General features: G+C 57.6%; 3 protein-coding genes across 6 annotated transcripts in view; 2 read left to right on the top strand and 1 right to left on the bottom strand.

The window, feature by feature from the left end:
* Positions 1-10,253, top strand: part of NBEAL2 (neurobeachin like 2) — a 28,330-nt gene extending 18,077 nt beyond the window's left edge. For both annotated transcript variants that reach the window (XM_075547239.1, XM_075547240.1), the window contains 30 exons: positions 165-250; positions 403-909; positions 1,619-1,797; positions 1,876-2,035; positions 2,276-2,413; positions 2,530-2,886; positions 3,000-3,149; positions 3,326-3,483; positions 3,620-3,744; positions 3,831-3,966; positions 4,427-4,587; positions 4,674-4,847; positions 4,889-5,028; positions 5,151-5,246; positions 5,569-5,693; positions 5,794-5,934; positions 6,015-6,145; positions 6,263-6,372; positions 6,463-6,580; positions 6,698-6,795; positions 6,870-6,986; positions 7,713-7,802; positions 7,890-7,999; positions 8,082-8,254; positions 8,341-8,435; positions 8,687-8,803; positions 8,899-9,057; positions 9,139-9,287; positions 9,584-9,719; positions 9,797-10,253. In XM_075547239.1, the coding sequence (XP_075403354.1) occupies positions 165-250; positions 403-909; positions 1,619-1,797; positions 1,876-2,035; positions 2,276-2,413; positions 2,530-2,886; positions 3,000-3,149; positions 3,326-3,483; positions 3,620-3,744; positions 3,831-3,966; positions 4,427-4,587; positions 4,674-4,847; positions 4,889-5,028; positions 5,151-5,246; positions 5,569-5,693; positions 5,794-5,934; positions 6,015-6,145; positions 6,263-6,372; positions 6,463-6,580; positions 6,698-6,795; positions 6,870-6,986; positions 7,713-7,802; positions 7,890-7,999; positions 8,082-8,254; positions 8,341-8,435; positions 8,687-8,803; positions 8,899-9,057; positions 9,139-9,287; positions 9,584-9,719; positions 9,797-9,901 (4,541 nt within the window). In that variant the 3' untranslated portion in view covers positions 9,902-10,253. The remainder of the gene's footprint in view (positions 1-164; positions 251-402; positions 910-1,618; positions 1,798-1,875; positions 2,036-2,275; positions 2,414-2,529; positions 2,887-2,999; positions 3,150-3,325; positions 3,484-3,619; positions 3,745-3,830; positions 3,967-4,426; positions 4,588-4,673; positions 4,848-4,888; positions 5,029-5,150; positions 5,247-5,568; positions 5,694-5,793; positions 5,935-6,014; positions 6,146-6,262; positions 6,373-6,462; positions 6,581-6,697; positions 6,796-6,869; positions 6,987-7,712; positions 7,803-7,889; positions 8,000-8,081; positions 8,255-8,340; positions 8,436-8,686; positions 8,804-8,898; positions 9,058-9,138; positions 9,288-9,583; positions 9,720-9,796) is intronic.
* A 489-nt stretch (positions 10,254-10,742) lies between these two features.
* Positions 10,743-13,861, top strand: LOC142445426 (death domain-containing membrane protein NRADD-like). 2 transcript variants are annotated; one of them, XM_075547241.1, is made up of 4 exons: positions 10,743-10,882; positions 12,651-12,840; positions 12,963-13,105; positions 13,206-13,861. In XM_075547241.1, exons 2-4 carry the CDS (start codon positions 12,662-12,664, stop codon positions 13,523-13,525), a joined length of 642 nt encoding a protein of 213 aa, XP_075403356.1. In that variant the 5' UTR covers positions 10,743-10,882; positions 12,651-12,661; the 3' UTR covers positions 13,526-13,861. The 2 variants fall into 2 exon arrangements, with proteins under 2 accessions (XP_075403356.1, XP_075403357.1); XM_075547242.1 differs by having other exon boundaries at positions 12,651-12,822.
* A 2,907-nt stretch (positions 13,862-16,768) lies between these two features.
* Positions 16,769-23,609, bottom strand: part of SETD2 (SET domain containing 2, histone lysine methyltransferase) — a 121,222-nt gene continuing 114,381 nt past the window's right edge. For both annotated transcript variants that reach the window (XM_075547238.1, XM_075547237.1), the window contains exons 19-21: positions 19,529-19,609; positions 17,874-17,975; positions 16,769-17,586 (exon numbers count right to left, since the gene is read on the bottom strand). In XM_075547238.1, the coding sequence (XP_075403353.1) occupies positions 17,425-17,586; positions 17,874-17,975; positions 19,529-19,609 (345 nt within the window). In that variant the 3' untranslated portion in view covers positions 16,769-17,424. The remainder of the gene's footprint in view (positions 17,587-17,873; positions 17,976-19,528; positions 19,610-23,609) is intronic.

Here is a 23,609-nt window from a genome sequence, read left to right on the forward strand (position 1 = left end):
GCCAGCTGGGTGAGGGCTGACGGGCCTGCAGGCATTGGGGCAGGTCAGGGTGGGGAAGGTGAGGGCCGAGGGGCCAGGTCTGAGGGTGCAAGGTGACCCAGCTCCTCTAACTGGGGTTGGTCTCCAATCCCCTCTGCTGTCCCGTCACCCCACCCCCCCCCCAGACTGCCTGAACCTCTCAAACCTGATGGCGGTGGTGCAGCTGTCCCTCCAGGCCGACCTCAATGTCCGCCTGAACATTTGTCGCCAGGTCAGTGGGGTGGGGCAGCCTACCTGCATGGAGGGGCCTCTGGAGGCTGTCTCTGCCAAGTCCCAGGGAGGAGGTTCTGGTGCAGGGGTCGAATGAGCTCCTCACTGTGAAGTGACACCGTCCTTACCCCCCACCCCTGACCCACCCCGCAGCTTTTCCACCTCATCTACGAACAGCCAGACACGGTGCGGCTCCTGGCACGCCAGGCCGGCTGGCAGGATGTACTGACCCGGCTATATGTCCTAGAGGCTACCACTTCCCCGCCCTTTGTCCCAGAACTGCCCACCTCCCCAGAACTAGCCCCCCGCAAGCCCTCCACGGAGTCACCTGATGAGCAGTCTGACGTCTTCCTGCCCGCTGGAGGCCCCTGCCCCGACCCGGAGGCCTTGTACCAGGCCCTCTCCCCATTCTGCACACACTTTGACCTGGGCCTGGAACGGTCCAGTGTGGGCTCCGGCAATACGGCCAGTGGTGGCAGCAGCAATGGGACCCTGACTCCGGCCAGTCAGCCTGGCACGCCCTCCCCACTGGACGGGCCCCGGCCCTTCCCTGCTGCCCACGGCCGCCACAGCTCCAGCCTCTCCAACGTGCTAGAGGACAGCAGCCTCCTGGAGCCCGCTGTCAGTGGGGATGACACCTCCAACACCAGCAACCCTCTGGTGAGGCGCCGCTGAGCACCCAGGGGTGGCCTCGGGGACACGGGCTGGTGGTGTAACCTCCCCAGAGGCGTCGTCTTGCCCAAAACCAGCTGCTGCTGCTCTTTCAGCTCAGCTCTGCCCCCTTGCCTCCCCCTGCAGCTGTGTGGCCAAATGGGGTCCCAGTGTGGACAGCCATGCCAGGCTCCCCAAAGGTCCCCAAGAGAGCCTGAAGGCAGAGTCCATACTGAGCAGGGGGTCTGAACTTGCGCTCCTGGGTTTGGGGAGGGTCTCTGCTCATTCTCTAGGGTTCTTCTAGAGTAGTGCTTCCCAAAGTGAGCAATAGCATCCCCTGGGGAGGGGTGCACTGGAAGGACCCAGGGACCTGCAAAAGCAGATACCTACCCTTCGTCCTGGACCATGGGCGCTATTGGAAACACACTGAGTAATTCTGAAAAGGAGGCAGTAGGCCAAATAAATTCGAGACCAGTGTCCTGGAGAATTCTGAGATAGTGCACCACATGAGGGCTATAGGGCCATTTTGTGAACTGCCTCATCTCCTTCCCACCATCGACTGAGACGGCAGGATTCAGTTCAGAGTCTGAGGCCCCTCCACTATGGCCATCTTTTGCTGGACGAGCTAGCTGCTCTGTCTCAAGTAGGGAGTCAGGCGGGTGCAGAGCCCCTCCTTCCCCAGCCCAGAGCCCACCCCACCCCCAACTTGTGCCCACAGCAAACCTCAGAGGAGGAATTATGTAACTTGCTCACCAATGTGCTGTTCTCTGTGACGTGGCGGGGCGTCGAAGGCAGCGACGAGGCTGCCTGGCGGGAGCGGGGCCAGGTCTTCTCGGTTCTCACCCAGCTGGGGGCCTCAGCCACCCTGGTGCGCCCACCGGACTGCATCAAGCGCAGGTGAGGGGGCGGCTCGGCAGCGGGCGGGGCCTAGGAAAGCCATCCTGAAGAAGAAGCTGAGACCCTTGCCCAACACAGCCTCCTGGAGATGATGCTGGAGTCTGCCCTGACCGACATCAAGGCAGCCTCACTGGGGGTCCTGGTCAGCCTCACCCAGCAGGCGCTTTGGCTGCTGCGCCTGCTGCAGGACTTCCTGTGCGCTGAGGGCCACGGGAACCAGGAACTATGGAGCGAGAAGGTAGGATGGCTGGGGGTGGGAGGCAACAGGTTCAATCATGCTCTGGAGCTCCTCCAGAGGTACAATCCCAGATGCCTCGGGGTCACCCCAGGGTTGGCATGCTTGGAACTGAGGTGGGTTGCCTGGTGTGGGGGGTGAGAACCATGTCCATGTGTGTAAACCCTCTTTGCCCAACGACCCTCCCTGTGGGCTTCTGGCCTCTCCTGATGACCTGTGTCAGGAGGGTGTCCTGTGTGGCAGCTCTTTGAAGGTGTGTGCAGCCTGCTTGACCGGCTGGGGGCCTGGCTGCACCTGGCCAATGGCACTGCGGACCTGCGGGAGATGGCACAGATCGGCCTGCGCCTGGTGCTTGGCTACATACTGCTGGAGGACCCACAGGTGGGCATGCGAGGGGGACGAAGGGCAGGGTGGGAGAGGTAGAGAGGGTGGGGCAGGTGTCGGGCAGCCCCAGGAGAGGCGGGCTGCCCCCACACTCCTGCCCCTACCTCTCACAGCTGCACGCCCAGGCCTACGTGAAGCTGCACTCGCTGCTGCAGACGACGGTGCCCATGCGCCGCGAGGAGGCCTGTTACGTGCTCTCCAAGCTGGAGGCGGCCCTGGCACGGGCATTGAACGCCTCCGCCGAGACGACGGCGGGGCATGACGCAGAGCGCCCAAACCCCGCCACCTCGACTGAGCGCTGCTCGTGGCTGGTGCCGCTGGTGCGCACGCTGCTGGACCGTGCGTACATACCGCTGGGGCTGCAGTGGGGGCTGCCCTCCCTGCCGCCCACCAACGGCAGCCCCACCTTCTTTGAGGACTTCCAGGCTTTCTGTGCCACACCTGAATGGCGCCTCTTCATCGACAAGCAGGTACTCGGCAGTGGGGGGAGGGGGCTGGGGAGGAACAACGGGTTGCTGCCCCCTGTCCCCCCATCACACACATTGAACACCCATCCTTTCCCTCTCTCTGCCTACGCATCTAGGTGCAGCCCACCATGTCGCACTTCGAAATGGACACATATGCCAAGAGCCACGACCTCATGTCTGGCTTCTGGAACGCCTGCTACGACATGCTCATGAGCAGCGGCCAGCGGCACCAGCGGGATCGCGCCCACAGCCGCCGCGCCTTCCAGGTGTGTGGTCCCGGGCGTGGGGTTCGGGGCAGGGGTCCGTGGGGCGCAGGGGCTGCTGTTCCACACCCTTGCCCAGCCGAGGAGAGCAGGCTGACGGCACGGAGTGGCGAATGGAACCGGGGCAGGCAAGGCTGCAGCCAGCAGAACTGACCCTCCCTCTTCCTCCTGCCCCGCAGGCTCTGGTGCTGGAACCCGCACAGCGGCGTGCCCGCCTGGAGGGGCTGCGCTATGCAGCTGCACAGAAGCAGCAGGCGGCCCAGCACTCCACGGCCTTGCTGCACTGGGGGGCGCTGTGGCGGCAGCTCTCCAGCCCTTGCGGGGCCTGGGCGCTGAGGTGGGCCAGAGTCAGGGCTGGGGGGCGGGGCTTCGAGTAGAGGAGACCCCGAAGAGCCAGGCTGTATTTGCAGCCGGGGTGGATGGGTGCCATAGCCTGCTACCCTTCCCATGACCACCCCTGGGGACATCCGCAGGGACCCTACCGCCCCGCGCTGGAAGCTGTCCAGCGCTGAGACGTACTCCCGCATGCGGCTGAAGCTGGTTCCCAATCATCACTTTGATCCTCACCTGGAAGCCAGCGCCCTGCGAGACAACCTGGGTGAGGGGCTGGGCCCAGCCCGTTTCCCCCAACGCCCTGGGTCCCTCCCGCGGAGCTCTGGATGAGTGTCTATGTCCCTGCTGCAGGGGAGACCCCGCTGACACCCACGGAGGAGGCGGCGCTGCCTCTGGCAGTGACCAAGGAGGCCAAAGTCAGCACCCCACCCGAGGAGCTGCAGGAAGACCAGCTAGGCGAGGATGAGATGGCCGCGCTGGAGACAGCGTGAGTGGGGCTGGGAGAGGCCTGGCCTGGGGCTGGCGAGGGGCTGGAGTCCAGCCCTCCCCTCGCTGCATGCATGTGTGCCTACTGTAGGGTTGGCCTGGCACCCTGAGGGAGGGACCAAGATTGGGGGGTGGGGAAAAGGAAAGGGGGGGGATGGCAGTTCCAGAGAGCCTTCGGACAGTGGTTGCTCTTTAAGGGCTAAGCACCGAAGAGTGAGAAACGCAAACCAGGGTAGACTGGGGTCCTGGGGGATGGGCAGGGGACGCAGAAGACAGGGCAAGATATCCACGGGTTGTATGGATGGTGCTCTAGGCAACTCTACCCGGAGCCATGAGTGGGTCCTCACCTGGGCCCCTGGGCAGGAAGCCTGGGGATTCCTGCTCTTGGATGTGCAGCGCTGGGTGGGTGGAGGGGGAGCTGAGTCTCAGAGCCTAAAACCTGAGGGGGTCGCGGCCCACAGGGTGAAGGCAGCCGAACTCGATGAGCAACGAGAGAAACTGGTGCTGTCAGCCGAGTGCCAGCTGGTCACAGTGGTGGCCGTGGTCTCGGGGCTGCTGGAGGTAACCACTCAGCACGTGTACTTCTACGACGGCAGCGCGGAGCGAGTGGAGACCGAGGAGGGTGAGGCGGGTGACCTGAGTTGGGAAGGGGAGCTGGCAGAGCAGGGCAGAGACGGCGTCCACCCCCGTGCCTCATTGCTCCCATAGGTATTGGTCACGACTTTCGGCGCCCGCTGGCTCAGCTGCGGGAGGTCCACCTGCGCCGCTTCAACCTGCGCCGCTCGGCCCTCGAGCTCTTCTTCATCGACCAGGCCAACTACTTCCTTAATTTCCCTCGCAAGGTGGGCGTGCCCTCCCTTCCTCTCCCCACCCCCCACCCCAGTGCCCTCCCCAGGCCCCAAACCCACTGGGCTGCAGCTCAGCCCCAACCCCGCCCTCCCCTGCCCCACCCCAGGTACGGAACCAGGTGTACTCATGCCTGCTGCGTCTGCGGCCTCCCACTCAAAGCTACCTGGGCAGCCGCTCACCCCAGGAGATGCTACGTGCCTCAGGCCTGACCCAGGTGAAGGCCCAGGGATTGAGGGGTGGAGGCTGTGAGGTCAGGACCCGGAGGAGGGGGGAATACTAAACAGTCCAGCTGGCTCACGTCTTGCCTGTACCCACCCCTCACCCACCCCCCCCCAGAAATGGGTGCAACGTGAGATATCCAACTTCGAGTACTTGATGCAGCTCAACACCATTGCTGGGCGGACCTACAATGACCTGTCCCAATACCCCGTGGTGAGGTCCCCGCCCTCTCTGCTCTCTCAGCCCGTTTCGCCCCAGGGTGGGGACCTGCCAGTGGGCCCTGCCCTGAGCTTGGTCCTGGGTTGGGTGTGCAGTGCTGACTGAGACACAGCCAGTTCCCTGCTCTGGCTTCCCCACTCCCTCCTCCCCCTTCCCTTTAGGCCACTGTTCTCCCCCAAAGGAATCCTGTCCCAAGACCCTGGAGCCTCGCCCCACCTGTGGACTCTGCCCATATTCCCCAGGGTTATGGGCCAGGAAGGGTGGGGAAGCAGGCCGACAGGGCCCTCATGCAACCCCTACCCGGGTGGGCGGCTAGTTCCCCTGGGTCCTGCAGGATTACGTGTCCCCAATCCTGGACCTCAGCAACCCTGCAGTCTTCCGGGACCTGTCCAAGCCCATTGGTGTGGTGAACCCCAAGCACGCCCAGCTTGTGAGGGAGAAGTGAGCGCATGGGCAGGGCTGCAGGGGTGGGGGAGGGTGCGGGTTGGGAATGAGCGAAGGGTGAGCTGCTGCTGCTGACATCCCCCGCCCCATGCCCCAGGTTCGAGAGCTTTGAGGACCCGGCAGGCAACATCGACCGGTTCCACTACGGCACCCACTATTCCAACGCAGCGGGCGTGATGCACTACCTCATCCGCACAGAGCCCTTCACCTCCCTGCACGTCCAGCTGCAGAGTGGCCGGTACACCAAGGGCAAGCAGGGCCTCCTCTCCCACCCTCCCCGTTCTCCCACCTCACCTTAGCCCCTGTGCCCCTCCCCAGCTTTGACTGCTCTGACCGGCAGTTCCACTCGGTGGCAGCTGCCTGGCAGACCCGCCTGGAGAGCCCGGCCGATGTAAAGGAGCTGATCCCCGAGTTCTTCTACTTCCCAGACTTCCTGGAGAACCAGAATGGTAGGTCCTGCGTGCTGGCCAGCGGGGCCTGGGGGCGGAGGTCCCAGGCTAAGCCCTGGAGCCAGGCAGCGGCGTAGATGGCAGGGGTGGGTGCAGCTGACCTGGCCCCTGTGCTAGACTTCGACCTAGGCTGCCTCCAGCTGAGCAACGAGAAGGTGGGAGATGTGGTGTTGCCGCCGTGGGCCAGCTCTCCTGAAGACTTCATTCAGCAGCACCGCCGGGCTCTGGTAAGGAGCTCACCGCACGGGAGTTGGCAGGGGGTGTGTGTCCAGTTCAGCTGGCCCTGGACTGACTGACTGACCCCTCCCCAATCCCAGGAGTCAGAGCATGTGTCGGCCCACCTGCACGAGTGGATCGACCTCATCTTTGGCTACAAGCAGCGGGGCCCTGCAGCCGAGGAAGCCCTCAATGTCTTCTATTACTGCACCTATGAGGGTGGGTGAGGCCCCGGGCACGGTGGGGCCTTAGGACTGGGGGCAGGGGTGGGGAGACTGAATGCAGACAGCACAGAGGGGAGCTGAACTGCTCTTGCCTGCCTGCCTACTTCCCCAGGGGCAGTAGACCTGGACCACGTGGCCGATGAGCAGGAACGGAAGGCTCTGGAGGGGATTATCAGCAACTTTGGGCAGACCCCGTGCCAACTGCTGAAGGTAAGGCCCTACTGCCCAATGCCCATGGGGCAGGGGTACCTGGGCTGGGATGATAACTGGCCACTGACACACAGGAGCCACATCCGGCCCGACTCTCCGCTGAGGAAGCAGTCCACCGCCTTGCACGTCTGGACACTCACTCCCCCAGCATCTTCCAACACCTGGACCAGCTCAAGGCCTTCTTTGCTGAGGTGAGAGGCAGGCAGCCCCTCCCCTTCCACTCTGTGAAACGGATTGAATACCACTGCCCTTGCTGGTCAGTCCACTGAGTCCAGGTCACCAAATTTGAAGTCCTTGGGAGGCTGCCTTCTTTGTGGGCGTCAGGACAAGGTCTTGACCCATCTGATTGCGAGCGCTCTGGGGAGCTAGAAGGGAGAGATCTAGCCTCAGGAACCTTCCGTCCCCTTCCTGCCTGCACCTGAGGAGGCTGCACCAGCTTCATTGGCCTTTTGGTCCCGCTAATGCACTCGGCTGTTCACTGAAAGGCTTCAGGCTAGCGTTCGCCCTGAGGTAGCTCCGAAGAAAAGCGTGGTGATCTTCATTCTGAAATACCAGTCACTGGAGCACAGTTCTACTCTGACCCCCTACCTGAGTTCTTCAGGACTGGGTATCAACTCCCTGGCCATTGGTTTTGTCTCCCACTGCCAGGGGGACATGGAGTGATGGGGAGGGGGAGGGAGGAAGCACCAAGTTTCAGACACCTGAGGGTCTTCCTTGTCTGGGCCCCTCACTCGCTTTCTGCGATGGCATCCTGAAGACCCCCTCCTTGCATACCACTTCCTCAGCGGGGAGCTCTGCCCCCTTGATGTCCTAGAGCATAAGGGCAAAGGAGGGGTGGTACCGCCATGGGCAGAGGGTGGGTCCAAGCCCCAGCTGGACAGTGGCAACATCGGCCCTACCCTGTGACCTGCCTGCAGGTTGTCAGTGATGGTGTGCCCCTGGTGCTGGCTCTGGTCCCCCATCGTCAACCCCACTCCTTCATCACCCAAGGCTCTGCAGACCTGTTGGTAAGTGCAGTGGGTGGGGCCCCTACCTTAGCACCATCCTGCCTCGGGCTTTACCTGAAATCCACCTCTCCCTGCTCCTGGCTGCAGGTGACCGTGAGTGCCAATGGACTGTTGGGCACCCATAGCTGGTTGCCCTATGACCGCAACATAAGCAACTACTTCAGCTTCAGCAAAGACCCCACCATGGCCAACCCCAAGTAGGATATGGGGCTGTAGAGGGGGGCGAGACTCTGAAGACCAGGTGGCCTGGCCTCACCTGTCACCCCCTCACTGGGTTAGGATGCAGCGACTTCTGAGCGGCCCGTGGGTGCCAGGCAGCGGTGTGAGTGGGCAAGCTCTGGCGGTGGCCCCCGACGGGAAGCTCCTGTTCAGTGGTGGCCATTGGGATGGCAGCCTGCGCGTGACCACCCTCCCCAGGGGCAAGCTGCTGAGCCAGCTGAGCCGCCATCTGGGTATGCACATCAGGGGGAGGGGGTGGCATGCCACCAGGGCTTTGAGGGTGGCCAGGAAGGGTGTGATCGCTGCCCTCCCCATGTAGATGTAGTCACCTGCCTTGCACTGGACACCTGTGGCATCTACCTCATCTCAGGCTCTCGGGACGCCACGTGTATGGTGTGGCGGCTCTTGCAGCAGGTAGGCCTGGGGTGGGTTCCACAGGCCCCTCAGTGGGCCTCCAGCCCTGTGCCTTTCCATCCACCCCTCTTCCCTCTCCCCCAACAACCATGAACAAAGGTAGAGTACCATCAACCTCCACTTCCCTGGCCTTGGACAGGGTGGTCGTTCTCCTAAGCTTGGCCCCTCACCCAGGGGTCAGGGTGGGGGATCCCAGTCCTGAACTAGCCTTCACCCTCACCCCATCCCACCCCACCCTACCCCACCTCCAGGGAGGTCTGTCGGTCGGGCTGGCACCAAAGCCCGTGCAGGTCCTGTATGGACACGAGGCTGCAGTGAGTTGTGTGGCCATCAGCACTGAGCTCGACATGGCTGTGTCCGGATCTGAGGTGCGTGTGCCCTGGGCAGGGCACGGTGGGTGGCCGGGCATTGCCTCCGGAGCCCAGAGGCCCTGCCCAGCATTCTGAGCCTCCTTTCCACACAGGATGGAACTGTGATCATCCACACCGTTCGCCGGGGCCAATTTGTAGCAGCACTGCGTCCCCCAGGCGCCGCAGTGCCCGGACCTGTGTCCCACCTGGTGCTGGGGTCCGAGGGCCAGATTGTGGTAGAGAGCTCGGCACAAGAGCGTCCAGGGGCCCAGGTACAGCGAAAGGACGCCCAGCCACAGCAGATGGGAGGCCAGGCCGGGGCCCTGTCCTTGCTGACAGCTTGTTCCCTACAGGTCACTTACTCATTGCACCTGTATTCTGTGAATGGGAGGCTGCGAGCCACACAGCCCCTGGCCGAGCAGCCCACGGCCCTGGCTGTGGCTGAGGACTTCGTTCTGCTGGGCACAGCCCAGTGTGCCTTGCACATCCTCCACCTGAACAGGTGAGCCCCCACCTATTTGGGGTTTCTGGGCCCTCCGGGTAGCAATCACCGGCAGAGGATTCCAGGGGATGCCCCCCAATCCGACATACCCGTTATATGCCCCAGGGCTCAGTCTTCTAGCCCTGTCTCCTAGACTCCTCCTTCCCCCGCCAGGGGAGATGTGCCCTTAGTCACTACCATCTCCCCACCCCCATGAAAGGCCCCCTTAGGGATCTGGGTTTCCATTGATGATGATGGCTTAGGGGAGGGCAGTCCTCAGCACAGCTGTGAACTCCCGTGTCTAACCCCTTCCCCAGGCTGCTCCCAGCCGCGCCGCCCCTGCCCATGAAGGTGCCCATCCGCAGCGTGGCCGTGACCAAGGAGCATAGCCACGTGCTCGTGGGGCTAGAGGACGGCAAGCTCATCGTGGTGGGCGCGGGACAGCCCTCTGAGGTGAGGCGACAGGGCAGGTCGTGCCTGAGGCCAGGGTGGGTATGATGGCCCCGACTGACACCCCCCTCCCCCAGCAGGTGCGCAGCGGCCAGTTCGCGCGCAAGCTGTGGCGGTCCTCCTCGCGGCGCATCTCCCAGGTGTCCTCTGGGGAGACGGAGTACAACCCTGGAGACGCGCGCTGAGGACGTGCCCCAATGCCAGCTGCTCAGGCTCCGCCTCGAGGGCCCGCCCCACCCGGGAGACCCCGCCCCACCCGGGAGACCCCGCCCCACCCGGGAGACCCCGCCCCACCCGGGAGACCCCGCCCCGGAATCGGCGGGAACGCTGAAGAAGCGGCGACTTCGCGGCCATTGGTCCGCACCCTAGGGTGGGCGGGGCCCACGTCTAGCTCAGGGATTGGTGGGAGCAATGTCACTCCGGCAAGTCCCGCCCCTCGCCGGCTGAGGGGCCGCGGGACTCTCGCCCGGCCTCCCGGGCAGCTGCAGCACTTTTTGCACAGTTTGGGGCGGGGACCTGGAACCCCGTCCCCGCGGAGCACAGGGGCCAGCCGTGGCCTTAATCCCTAACGGCGGCCCTGCTCTTCCATTCTCGGCAATAAACCTGGCCTAGTTTTGTAGATGCTCTGCCTCTGTGGTCACTATTTGCGTTCCCTTAGTCCGTGACCTCCCCTTAAGAGTGGCCTCCGCGGACTTGGGGGGGGTTCAGTTTACCCAGCCGCGCCCTCTTCCTCAGACCCTGCCATCTCGGTCCCGTTCTCGCTCCCTCTGCTCTGCACGGGGCCACTGTCACACGTCACTCACGCGTTCCCGCCATCCTGGCTAAGCGTCCGCGGGAGCGGGCGCCGTGTGGGCGGGGCGTCGCCCCTGGGTGTGGGGCGGGGCTGGCTGTGAGGTCCCGACAGGCCTGTCCTCCCCGCCTCTCGTCTAGCTCCGCCCCCTCAGGCGCCCCGCCCCCAGCCTCGGCCCCTCCGTCCCACCCTTGGCCCCGCCCCATGCCGCTCCTATGGGGCGGAACAGAACCTGGCCTTGCTAGGGGCTCTGTGCCAGTCTCCCTGCCCTCCTGCCCGCCCGCCCGCCCACCGAGAAGGAGCTGAGTGGCCTCAGAGGCCCCAGCCCCGCCAGGCGTAGCAGATCTCAGGACCTGTGGAGGGGCGGCCGCCGCAGGTTAGGAAGGGGTAGGGGCCAGAGCTCCGGGTCTTGCTGGCCGAGGGGTCTCGGCCCTCTCTTTAAGGCCCGCTATCCCCTGGGGGTTGTGAGTGGTGGGGTGGATGTTTGTTGGGATGTGGGTGAGGAGTCAGGGGAGTGTGGGCGTGCGGGCTGTTGCATTGTGTCCCCATATCTAATGGGCTTGGATGTGGGGGAAGGCCTCCCTCAAATCCCTGAGCTCGGGTGGGGTCGGGCGAACCTCAGGCCTGCTGCTACTGCTGTTGCAGACCCGGCTCATAAGACTGTCCACCCACCAGGACCCCCGGAGAGCCCCTCTTGGGAGGCCACCATAACGCACATACCTCACACGTGGCAGGGGCCACCCTGGCCCAGACCCGCTCACCAGCTTACACTCAGCCACACACATGGGCACAAGGCCTACACGGAAGGAAGCCCTGCCTGGGTGTTGGGGTCCTGGGCTGATTATGAGAAGTCTGGGAGCGAGCCTTCCAGCCACCTCTGGCCGAGGTGGGGGCTGAGGGCATGTTTCTGCCAGCCATCCTGGACTGAGACCAGGTCAGTGAGACGGAGGTTTCTAACCTACGCTCCTCCATCCTGGTCTTGGCTAGCTGGGCCTGGCACCGTCAGCATGTGGACGGGAGAGAAACCAAGTCCCCGAGTGAGTCAGGATGGAGGGTGGAGGGCCGGAGAGAAGAGGCTGACCGTTCAAAGGACTTCTGAGGTCAGGCTTTCCCTCAGGTCAGTGGGGCTTGGAAGCAGCTCCCCAGCTCCCTTGCTTGAATGCTGTGGGTAACACTCCAACCCCTTCTAGCCATGCCAGCTGCAGAGGATCCTGCCAGGCAGCCGAGCTATGCTGTGCAGCTCCAGCATAGTGGGGGCCTGGGCCACGGGGGTAAACACCTTGCAGCATAGATTGTTAGGCACTGGGCAGGCTGGAAGGTACCCCAGAGGGTGGACCACATACAATTCCAGTCCCTGGCTCACGAGTCCTGTCTGCAGTATGCTGGGAGGTTCTCTGCCTCCCAGGCAAAAGGAAACTGGCACCTTTTACTTCTCTTCCCGTTCTGCTATTTTACAAAAACTGACAAGGTCTCTTTTGCACAGAGCTCCCTGTAGGGATGGAAAAGAATCAGTGGGCTCTCACACTCCAGACCCGGTAGGGGAGACGGGACACATGGTCACAGGCGATGGCACCAAAAACCAAACTCGGTGCCGGTGAGTCGGTTCCGTGTGTTAGTACAGAGTCCAACAGCTCCGCCGGGCTTCCTGGGCTGTGAGCTGTATGGAAGCAGATGGCCGGGGCTATGTTCCATCGTGCCGCCGGGTGGGTTTGAACTGCCAACCTCTCGGTTAGTAGTTGAGCACAAACTGCTCGCACCACCCGGGGACCCTCGGCCATAAAAGGCACCGCAGTTTGACACAGCAGACAAGATAAAAGAGGGGCAGTTGGAGCCAGAAATGGGAGCAATCTGGGATCTCAAGGAAGGCTTCCCAGAGCAGGGGATTCCTACCCATCTAGCTGATTCAGAAGGCAGGGGAGCCAGCAGGGAACCGCTGTAAGCATGGAAGAGCTGGGAAGCCCAAGGTATCCAGGGGGTGGGCTGGAGGGAGAAGCAGCTGACTGACTCTAGCTCCTGTGCTCCTGACTTTGTGGGTTTTACAGGGAGGACTGGTTTCAGACCTTTGGGGCAGAGCAAGGTTGGGTAGCCAGGAATTCTAGGCTTGGTTTCTTGCCCCTGACATTGTCTATCCTTTTCCTCCACAGAGAAGACCCTGATGGGGCAGGACAGGGACAAGGAAGGGGTGTGGGTGGGGCCAGGGGGAGACCTGGCCCCCAATACCTCCTCCCCATTCCCCCCTGAGCTCCCAGGGGCCTCGGGCAGCATTCTCCCAGTCTACTGTGCGCTCCTGGCTGCTGTGGTCCTGGGGCTGCTAGCGTACGTGGCCTTCAAGTGGTAGGTGGTCTGGGTACTGCCCTGGGCACTTCATCCAATCCCTCGCTTGGACTCCCTGGCAGTTCCTTCTGCCTTGGCGAAGGTGGGAGCAGACTGGCAGGTACCCCCGCCACTCCCTACAGCTGGCGCTCACACAAGCAAAGACAGCAGCTGGCCAAGGCTCGGAGCACAGAGCTGGGCACTCTCGACAGAGACCAGACGCAGGGGGATAGCTGTGTCTTCCTGGACTCTCCCGGCCCCCTGGAACCCTGCGCCCCCAGCCAGGGTGAGTCCCTTCCCCAGTTTAGCTCTTTGGACCTAGCCTTGCTTTACTGCCCAGGCTCTCATCCCACCCTCCTATACCCATTTTTTTCCCCCCATCCCAGGGCCGAATCCCGAGTTTAGCAACCGACTTTACGTTCATCTCCCTCGGCAGCAGCAGGAGGAAGTGGAGCGGCTCCTGGAGGTGCAGGGTGAGCCTGATAAGGGCTGGCAGGGCCTGGCAGGCCGCCTGGGCTACAGGGCAGAGGCTGTGGAGACTTTGGCCCGGGGCCAGGCTCCAGCGTACACCCTGCTGAGGGACTGGGCCCTCCGGGAAGGCAGCGGAGCCACGCTCAGAGTTCTCGGGGATGCCCTGACGGCTATGGAGAGGGGAGATGTGGCCCAGGTCCTGAGCCCCTTGGGAGAGGGCTGCTCTGTGGTTTGAGCTGTGCCGCCGTATGCCAGCCGCTCAGGGAACCTGCTCCAGTGCTCTTCACCATCCCCCTGCTCCCCCCCCCCCTCCCGCCGCCCCTGCCTCAGCCCCAGGGCTTTCCACCCTGGGTGTCTCAGCCTGCTCTGCTCAGCCGAGATGCACAAGGGCCCACCGTTACTTCCCTCTCCTTGTCATGGCCTCTACGATGGGGAGCAACATTTGGATGGAGGGGTGTGTGTGCATGGGCAGGGAAGGTGGCCCTACCCTCCTGGATCCCCACCACTCCTTACTTAGCTTCAGCTTGTTTTTCTACTTTTGTACCCCATATTAAAGGAGACTTTGGGCTTCGGTGCTGGTTCCATCTGGCTCTGTGGGGCTGTGAGGAAGTTGGAGGGCACAAAGCAGATGTCCAGAAAAGGGCTGGGGGGCCTAAGGTGTGGGAGGGGTGACGGCTGAGAGAGGACCCCTCAGCAGCACCTGGGCGGGCAGGAGTGGGGCTGTGAGTGGCCATGAGTCTGGCTGTGCTTACCCGTCTCCCTCAAAGCCCACCCGAAAGGCACCTGAGGGGCTCATGCTCATTGCTAGCCACATTCTCCCAGACAAGAGGGTAAGTCAGGAGAGCACTGCTGTAAAGTCCTAGAGACTGTTTTGAACAGATTTGTCAACATGCCATCCGTCCGTCCATCCAGGTCTGTACACGTACGTCCCCAGGCAGTGTCTCTCTCGCTGACCTGTCCTAGAAGAATTTTGGGTTTTTCAATTTATACCACATCCCAACGGCAGTTCTGACGTTGAAGGGCTCAAATCATATTTATTTCCTTACCAATTCATACCTTTGATTTTTTTAAATTGCGAATTAGGCGAAGACTTAAAGAGCAGATTTATATTCGAGTTCATAATTCTATTTATCCATTGCAGTCCCCAAGGTGCATTCACTTATCCTACTTCCTCCACTTCTAATCCTTGAAACCCTTTCCCTTCGGTAAATGCTGCATCCATCGATGACTCAGGAGGCAGGTCAGTTCCAGACCAGAGCTCCAGACAGTGACTAAGGGCAACCGTATTGAAGAACCCACCTGTCTTTATCCAACCAGGAGCCTGGTTCCTTACCATCCTGAGTTCTGTCCAAGTTTCTCCCACTCCATCCAGAGCAGTTGGCACTGGTGGCTGGGCACCATCTAGTTCTGGCCACAGGGCTGTGGAGATGGAGGTAGGAGTGCTCTACGGATCCACTGGTCTGATTGCACACTCATGTTTACTATCGGCATGCTTCTTTCCTGTGGACGGGAAGAACCCTTAGGTGGCTGGCCCCAGAGCTTTTAAGACCCTAATTGCTACTCACCCAATTAGGATGTAGAACTTGTCTTTGTGAACTATGTCATGCCAATTGAACTTGGTGCCCAATCTTATTTTTTAAATCATTTTACTGGGGGCTCTTACAGCTCTTATAACATTCCATACATCAATTGTATCCAGAATATTTGTACATATGTTGTCATTTCCAAAACATTTTCTACTAGAGCCCTTGGTTTAAGCCCTTTTCCCCTGCTTCCATCCTCTTATCAATTATAGAGGGTTTTTTCTCCCCGTATCTTATACTGTTCATTGTCTCCTGTCACCCACATTTCTATTACTCGTGTCCTTCTGGGGGTGGGGGTGGTGGTGCTATACAGCCAACCTTGTGATAGATTCCCTTTCTCCCCCTTCCCTCTCCCCAAGCATCCTCCTCCCCCCACCCTCATATTGCTACTCCCACTACTGTTCCTGAGGGGTCTATCTGTCCTGAATTCCATGTGTCCAGAGCTCTTATCTGTACCAATGTGTGTTCTCTGGTCTAACCAGATCTATAAGGTAGAACTGGGTCAGGGTAGTAGGTGGGGGCTGGGGTAGGAAGCAGCAGTGCTATACTGCACCTTGGTTGAATCATCCCGAATCTTACTTTTAATGGTGAGTTTGGGAACATGATGCAGTTTTCATTCTACCCTTGAAGAACGAGTGCAGTCACGATGGGGTAAAATCCCCCAGCAAAACTCATCGGTTTCTCTCTCAACAATTCCAGCTTCCATTTTCTTAAGTTTCCTTCCCAACAACCCCCATTTGCTTACTCTGTTATCCTTGGAGAAAAGCCATCAAGATTATCCTTTGGGGATTTCAAGAAACAAATCCCTACGACTTTCTGAGCTCACCTCTTTACCTTGACCTTAACTGGCCCAGCAGATGCCTTCGGAAGCCACTGTTCTGCTCAGACTTTTTTTTTTTGAAAGCGCCTTCGTGAACCTAAGAGAAGTGTATTGAGAACTGCCTGCAGACACTTGGGATGAACCCGGGCATGGACTAGCTGGGACCCTAGTAGCAATACTTTTGGACTGACATCTCTGAGAGGTCAGCGGGCCGCGGGAGTCAGGTCCCTCTGTCCCACAGAAAGTAACGTGGAGACTGCAGTAGCCGACAACACTGCCGGTGTTTAGGCGGCACGTCTGGTGATCTTGACTGTCCACAGAAGAGCTTGTCCAACAACCCGTCATACCCACCAGTGGAACGGACGAGCCTCTGCAGCTCCCGAGCCTTCACTTCCTCACGTGAACAGCGCCAAGTCCTGGGCCTCAAGGTCGTGATGAAGGCGCAGCAGGAATACATCGCTTGAAATGCTGTCCCCTCGTGTCGTTTTGCTAGGTCACAGCCTGGACTTGCCTTTTCCCCAGGGGGTCACACTGCTCTAGTGAGCTGCTGACCCTGGGCTCTGCAAAGCCCCTCTCACTGTGTGGACAACTGGTCCATGAAGAGGGTGGCTCCAGGAAGCACTGCCGCCTCCAGTACACTATCCGTGTGGGCCAACCTTGTGCGCAAAAGCCCTCCCTCCTCTGCGCCCCAGCCAGGTGTAAAAGGAAGAAGACCCGTGCCCTTCCTCCTGACTGCCTGTTACACCATCAGGAAGCAGCCCAGGCCCTGGAGTGCTCTCCCTGCTCTGTAGTCCCTATGCAGGGTGATCCCCCCTCGAACACAGCCACAGGTTCCCGAGCGCCCAGGGTCCGTCCCTGGGAGAGCCTCCCTCAGTCAGTGGGGGATGTGAGGAACAAGGCCTGTGATTCCTCTTGGATTTGACATTTAGATCCCACCACATGCCCACGGCCACCCCCTTCCCTCCCTTTCCCTGCAGTCAACCACTGACCAACATGCTTGCACCTGAGTTCCCCCACCCCGCCGCCCACATGCCCATTAAAGCCAGGTCACTTTCAGGAAAAACGCATTACCAAGTTCTTTAATTGATTTTATTTTTTACATAAAAAGTTCAGTAAAAATTGGATAAAGTAAAGTGATTTTAAGCAGTAAATCAATCTTATCAACATAGCACATGGCTGACCGAAACCACAAGGCAGCCTGCTTTGGAATATTTACATGATAACAAATTAAACCTTGTAGGAGAACGTACACCACCCTTACAAAGGCTTCCTCTGATCCTAGCACGCACAAGCGAAACGCAAAACCAAACCAAACCAAGGGAAAAACAAATTATTTTCAATATATTCACATATACATTAAAATATAATACAGATCGTTAGGGTACAGGGTCATGGGTTGGGATGCGCATGGGTCTGTGCGCTGACAGCACCGCCGAGGAGACCCAGGTTTTAGAGTCGGGGTCAGGCCTGGGCCTGGGCCTTCCCTAAACCCTTGCTCTGGATGGCCTCTATTCAAGGTTCCAGAAGCTCCCGCCGAGGGATCGCTCGTGATAGGTGGAGCTCATTTATGGTTTTCCATGAAAGTCTGCAGGGTTTGACGTTCCCGGGGTGATGTGTCATCAGCAGCACAAGCCCCAACAATGGGGTAGGGCAGAGGGCCCACAGGATCTCTTCTCCCCAGAGTCTGTCCCAGGTGATCGCCTACCCGCCCTCCCACCCTGGCCCCATAAGTCACTCCAATTCCGTATCCTCTTTGGGTTTGTAAACAGCCCCAAACTTCTGCATGTACTTCTTAATGTACTCCTTGGTTTTGTGTTTCACATTCTCATTGCACTCCAGGTCCTCGGGGTTCTTACAGTACTTCAGCTCCTTGTTCATGACGCCGTGTGTCAGCTGTCCAAGGCACAAGAACAGAGACCGCAGCCACCAGTCAGAGTGGAAATGACAGCGGGGGAAGCGGGGCCCTAGCCTACTGCCCAGGCCTTGAATAGGAGGATTAAAGTTGGAGACAGATGGGTGTTGATAATACCCCAAAGGGGCTGGGGTGTTCAGCTTTTAAAGGTTTTTAGAGAACTACCTTGAATTCGTAAAGGTGCTTCCCCCGCTTGCTCCCATTTCCTGGGTCCCTAGCCCCGCCCCACCGCACCCCCACTCAGCCAGATCAGGGACGTGGAGAGTACCTTGCGAGCCAAGTGTTTGAAGTCTTCAGTTGTGGTAATTCTTCCTATTTTGCAATCAGGTTTCCGGTAAGGGTTCAGGCACTGGACGATGAACTGGGACATCTGCAGGCAGGCCAAAGAGAACAGGCTGCTTGGAGAGACCTGGGAGCTATGCTGAGCACACCACTAGCCTAGGCTGCCACCCCAGCTCAGTGCCACTACACACTCCTGAGGAAGAGTAGCAGAAGGCAGCGGTAGAAGGCCCTGTGGCTCTCTTATCCGGCTTCCTGGGTTCAGCCAACACATCTTCCAGCTATAGCTAGGCTCCCTGGGCCCTGAGGCAGGGTAGGGTCTTCCAGAACGACTAGCGGGCAAACCCAGGCTCCTTGTTGTTGAAGGTTAATTGGTCTCCCAAAGTACGGCACTTTGCTTGGCCCGTACCCCCTTGTGCGGCATACGGAGGCAGAGCACGACTGCGGGCTGATCCTTTCCATGACTCTAAATGTCTCCCACCACACTGAGCCACCTCCTGGGCTTTTCTGCAGCGCTTTTACTTTTACCCAGGGGTTCCAGAGCGCCCAGGCACAGAGCCTCACCTCTGGAAATATTTGTGGTGCTGAAATCTGAGAGCAAAGGAAGGTCTGCAAAGTGACAGTAACCTCATCAGGGAGGGCCTTTAACAGTATTTACTTGTAACGTGCTGGGTTGTGAGCCTTCAGAGATGCAAAGATCCAGTGGAAACAAGGGAGGAGCTGCTGGTTGGTTGGGCTCAAACACCACCACTTTCTTTCAGACCGTGAAAGTGAACAACTGAATGTCATGCCTGGGTACGGCTTTCTCCTCAGGGCTTTCACAGGCCCCTCCTTAAAAAGCTCCCACTGGTTCCCTATAACCTGGACACATCAGCAGCTTTATACCAACCATCCAGCGTCATCTTCCCACAGCCCGTGATGGAGCGACAAGTCCCCCTCTTCCTCACGTGTGTACCTTCTACTGCCTGATCCCACCTGGTCAATCCTGACCCTCCATTCCTGATAGGCAGGGTCGTGGCCCCAGCTTTGTGGTGGCGTACTCTTCACACACCTAACACTTAGACTCCAGCAGACCAGGTGCACCCCTGCACTCGCCCAGCCCCCTGCGTTGTAGCTGGGAACACACATTCCAGTTGCATAGAGAAGCTACTTTCCCTCAGTCCCTTGGTGATGAGGCAGCTAAGTGACCCGTCAGAGAAAGAATGAGGCTTTATGCCAGGAGGCCCAAGTTCAAGGCTTCTGGCTAGAGCTTCCTCATCTGTAAAAAGGAACAACAGTTCCTGTCTGGTCTCTCTTGGGGTTCTTATCAGGATGAAGTGAGATAATGGTATGAAAGCATACCCAGCTGTAAAGAGCCACACCAACTACATAAAACCAGCACAACCAAATCACGAAAGCAAGGTAATGCCCAAAGGCAGGGAGCCCAGCACCGCAAACAGCTCTCCATGTCCATGGATGTGACGAAAGGCCCACAGACAAGATGTAAATGTGGCTCTGGGGGGCTCCAATGAGGAGTCTTCAGCGAGATACACAGCCCTAGATACAGTGTTCTTGGTTATCGTGGGGGAGGGGACGACAGGACATGACAGTAACAGTGCAGGTTTACGCCTGGGAAGCTTGGTGCCCTTATCAACCAAACCATACCTCTTTTCTGAATACTTCTTTGCTCTTTTTGGCCAGCTCGCTGGAGGTGTCTGCTTCTGCTGTCTTGGGTTTTTTCGAGGTCTAGAGATGGAAGAGGAAATACATTGTTGGCATGCAAAGTCAGCTTAGTGATTTTTTGTTCTTTCTGCTGCCTCAGAACCTTCCTTTCTTTCCCCTAGCGGTGTACCTGATTCTTGGTATTAGGTCCTACATAGGTGTCTCCTGACTCAGTGGCTTGGCCTGGAGTCAACCTGGCTTCCGTTGCCACTCATCTCCTGATTCAATCTTGCTAGCTGGCTCTAACCTGCTACCAGTTACATCCGTGATGCGCCAAAACATTTCCATTAGTTTCAGGAATCTCCAGTCTCTGCCGAGAACTGTACTGTATGACCCAGGACCACACATTTTTGGGCTTTGGTTCCCTCCATTTGTCGAGCTTAGCCTGGACCCCATGAACTGCATTTCTCCTGGCTCTGACATTCTGGGACCCCAGGACAATGACTAACTATTATGTTCCAGAAACCTTTCCCCAACCAACTGGCACCACACTGTGGCCCACATCCAATTCCCTATCGCCACCTTGGAAACTCGGCAGACTGGCCAGACTTTGGGAGGTAGCCTTAGTTTCTAGGGGATGCTTTTCACACCTCCAGTTCAGGAAAGGGCAGCCTTGGGAGGTTTCAAGAGACCAGCCCAGAGGTGTCAGTTCTGACTCACAGTGGCCCTACAAGAACAGAAAAGAACTGCCCCTCAGGGTTTCCAACGCAGCAAATCTTCTATTAAAGAACCAGATTGCTCCGACTTTCTCCTTTGGAGTGGCTGATGAGCTTAAGCTGCCAATGCTCAAGCCAGTAGTCCAACATTTAACCCACTGTGCCACCAGGAGGCTGCATCAAGAGATTACACACCCCTCAAAAAACAAACAAACAAACAAACTTCCAACAACCCTGACTCAATTCCAATACACAATGACCCTATTTAGGGGGTCTCAGACTCTGAAACCTTAGGAAAGGAAATCGCTTCATCTTTCCCTTAAGGAGAAGCTGGTGGGCTTAAACTGTTAACCTTGCTGAGATTAGCAGTGGTAAGGAAACGGGGTCATCTAAGAGCAGATGCTCAAATGGGTGACACAGCTAAGAAGGTTCCCTCCAGCACTGCTGGAGGACAGGGCTGGCAGCTCTCCTTCCCTGGCATTCAGAGCACCTGCGTGTGGGCTACCTCCTCACACCTTTGCCCACCACCAACCATCAAGCCCTTTCTCAGTAAATGTAGTTTTCTGAGGAAAAGAAAAATTATGAAACTTATCCCTGGAATACAAGCCACTTCAGGTGGATCTAAAACAGCTACAGGTGTGATTACAGGTCCTTCATGCTTTTGCTAAAGCTCAGAACAGAATTCTTCTACATACCCCCATTTCCATAAACAATATGAAGGGGCTACGCTGTTCAACTCCCTCAGCTCTGGCCCCGTCCCAGGCAAAGGCGGCACGCCCTCGGTTGTGGGCTACTACACATCAGCGTTCTCTGGTTTAGTCTACGAGCCCTCTCTCCTCTGGCTGTGGGAGGAAGAGATGAGTGGTAGGGCAGGAAGAACCACAGATTCTGCCTGATTTCAGGAAACAAAAGAAAACACGAGTAACTACTTTCAAATGTTTCTGTTTGAGATTGTGTGGGATTTTGTTTTTTCAGATGTAGAGAAAACAAGGGTGTGTTTCAGAAGACATCAATAATCAAGAAATGCTTGAATAAACCAAGGAAATCCTCACACACGAGAACTCAGAAGTGAGCAGCAACAGCAGGGGTACAGAAAGCCCCTCTGGGAAGACAACCAACTCAAAGCTCCTGGTTCTAGGGACTGGGCCAGCCCCTTGCAGAGAGCACTGTATGGACAGGAATGTCCTGCTTCCCTCTCCGTGGGTTACGTGTTCAGAAAGTGAAATCAATCCAGGGTGCATTAAAAGCCGCCTGCACTCTGGCAGAGTCAGACCCAACTCAGGGAGACATATATGTAGCAGCCAACCAAAAAGCGGGGGGGGGGGGGGGGAGGATGTGGGTGGGGAAACAGGACATGACCCACCCATAGGGAGGGTGTTCTGTTTATGTCTCCACAGGTAAGGGAAAGAAGAACCAGACCTCAACCTGGTGTGCCAAGACTTGAAGGCAACATACCGGCAAGAAGCAGCAAACTGACAGAGAGGTCTTCAGGGTTGGCCCCAATCCCAGCTATGTGGATCCACTCCCAGGATGGCACTGAAGATAAAGCCCCAGGAGAGGAGCTAACTAAGAGAGGGAAGGAGGGAGAAATAGAGAATCGCATCCTGGCCCACCAAGCCCCAAGGACAATATTCCTGCTCAAAGAAGCCAATGCAGACAAGACCGTAGGACCAGCTCCACCAGGAGACATAGCGTCCCCTCACTGACTCACAGCACTACGGGGGACAGCACTAGAGACACAGTGCAGGAATTGTGCCCGGTCTGACCCCACCCCCACATTGGGGTGAAACATGAAGGAAGTGCAACAGAGCAGAAAGGGGAGCAAAGCAATGAAGTACCTGAAGAATCCCTAAACTAGACTTTGGCATCTCATTAGACTGGATCAGAAAACATTCATAAAGCTATAAAGGTCAACAGACAGACCTGAACTACTTAAAGGCCCCACCCCCACCCCATGTCTAGCTATATGATAGGCAGGATAAACAATTCCGAGGAGAATACAAAGTGACCAAAGGTTCCAGGAGGACAAGAGAGAAGGGGAGGTGGGGGAAATATGGAGGATGCCAAGAAACCCAGAGACAAGGGAACAACAAGTGATCTAAAATTGATGGTGAGGAAGGCGTAGGATCCCTGGTAGGTTTAATCAAATACAATTTGGCCGAATGACGATCAAACATGAGAGTGGAACAAGAGATAAATAAAAGGAAATAGAGCCCAAGAACTGGGTGGCAAAGGACATTTATAGAGGTATAAGTACAGGCACATACATATGTAAATATATTTATATATAACAATAGGGACATAGGTATATATATATATATATATATATATATAAAAAGTATTAAGGCAGCAGATGGACATTGGGCCTCTACTCAAGTCCTCCCTCAACAAAAAGAAAAAAACTGTCCACTGAGGAGGTGGGCAAAGGACCTGAACGTAAGTTTCACAGGGGCAGAAATCTGAATGGCCAGCAAACATGAGAAAATGTTCCCGATCTTTAGTCATAAGAGAAATGCAAATTAAGATAACAATTAAGTACCACCTGACACCCTCAAAGATAGCTCAATTCAAACAATCAGAAAGCAACAAGTGCTGGAGGGGCTGTGGGGAGACAGGAACTCTCATCCACTGCTGGTGGACCTGTAAGTATGTACAGCCATGATGGAAATCGATCTGGTGATATCTAAAACAGATGGAAATCGAGTTATCATACGACCCAGCAATCCCCCTACTGGGCATATACCCAGAAGAGGCAAGAAACAAACCATGGCCAGACATCTGTGCTCCAATGTTCACTGCAGCACAGTTCACAATTGCAAAGAGTTGGAAACAACCCAACTTTCCATCAACTGATGAGGGGATTAAAAAAGCTGTGGTACATACATACAATGGAGTCCTACGCATCGCTAAAAAGCAGTGATGAACATATGAAGCACATCGTTGCATGGGAAGAACTGGAGGAAATCATGCTAAGAAAAGTAAGCCAAGCACAAAAGGACAAGTACAACATGAGTCTGCTGAGGTAAGCTTTTAAAAAAAAAAGCAAAAGGGGCATAGGGAAAAAGCTACCGTATACAAACATTCTTGGGGTGGGAACCAGGTAGTATGGCAGGGACCAGACCAAATCCAGGGTTATATATGGTAGTCAACTAAAAAGGAGGTGGAGAAAGGAAAAAAAAATGATAATAAAAAATAAATGGGTAGCGGGGGCACAGGGCACTAACCCACCCAAGGGAAGGGTATTGTTTATATCTCCTCTGGGAAAGAGGGACCAGACTTCAAGTCCTCCCTCAACACAAGAACACTTTGTTCTGATAACCCAGCTCTCCCGTGATGACACACTCACTGAAGACAAAGTGTATGCAGCT

Source organism: Tenrec ecaudatus, chromosome 4 (genome assembly GCF_050624435.1).
Source record: "Tenrec ecaudatus isolate mTenEca1 chromosome 4, mTenEca1.hap1, whole genome shotgun sequence".
In the NCBI taxonomy this organism is placed as follows: domain Eukaryota; kingdom Metazoa; phylum Chordata; class Mammalia; order Afrosoricida; family Tenrecidae; genus Tenrec; species Tenrec ecaudatus.

Bases quoted from the DNA above. Each gene is read 5' to 3' on its own strand.
- LOC142445426 (XM_075547241.1), top strand. From the start codon at position 12,662: ATGGGGCAGGACAGGGACAAGGAAGGGGTGTGGGTGGGGCCAGGGGGA. The intron at 12,841-12,962 runs GTAGGTGGTCTG...CACTCCCTACAG, and splicing joins GCGTACGTGGCCTTCAAGTG to CTGGCGCTCACACAAGCAAA. The intron at 13,106-13,205 runs GTGAGTCCCTTC...CCCCCATCCCAG, and splicing joins ACCCTGCGCCCCCAGCCAGG to GGCCGAATCCCGAGTTTAGC.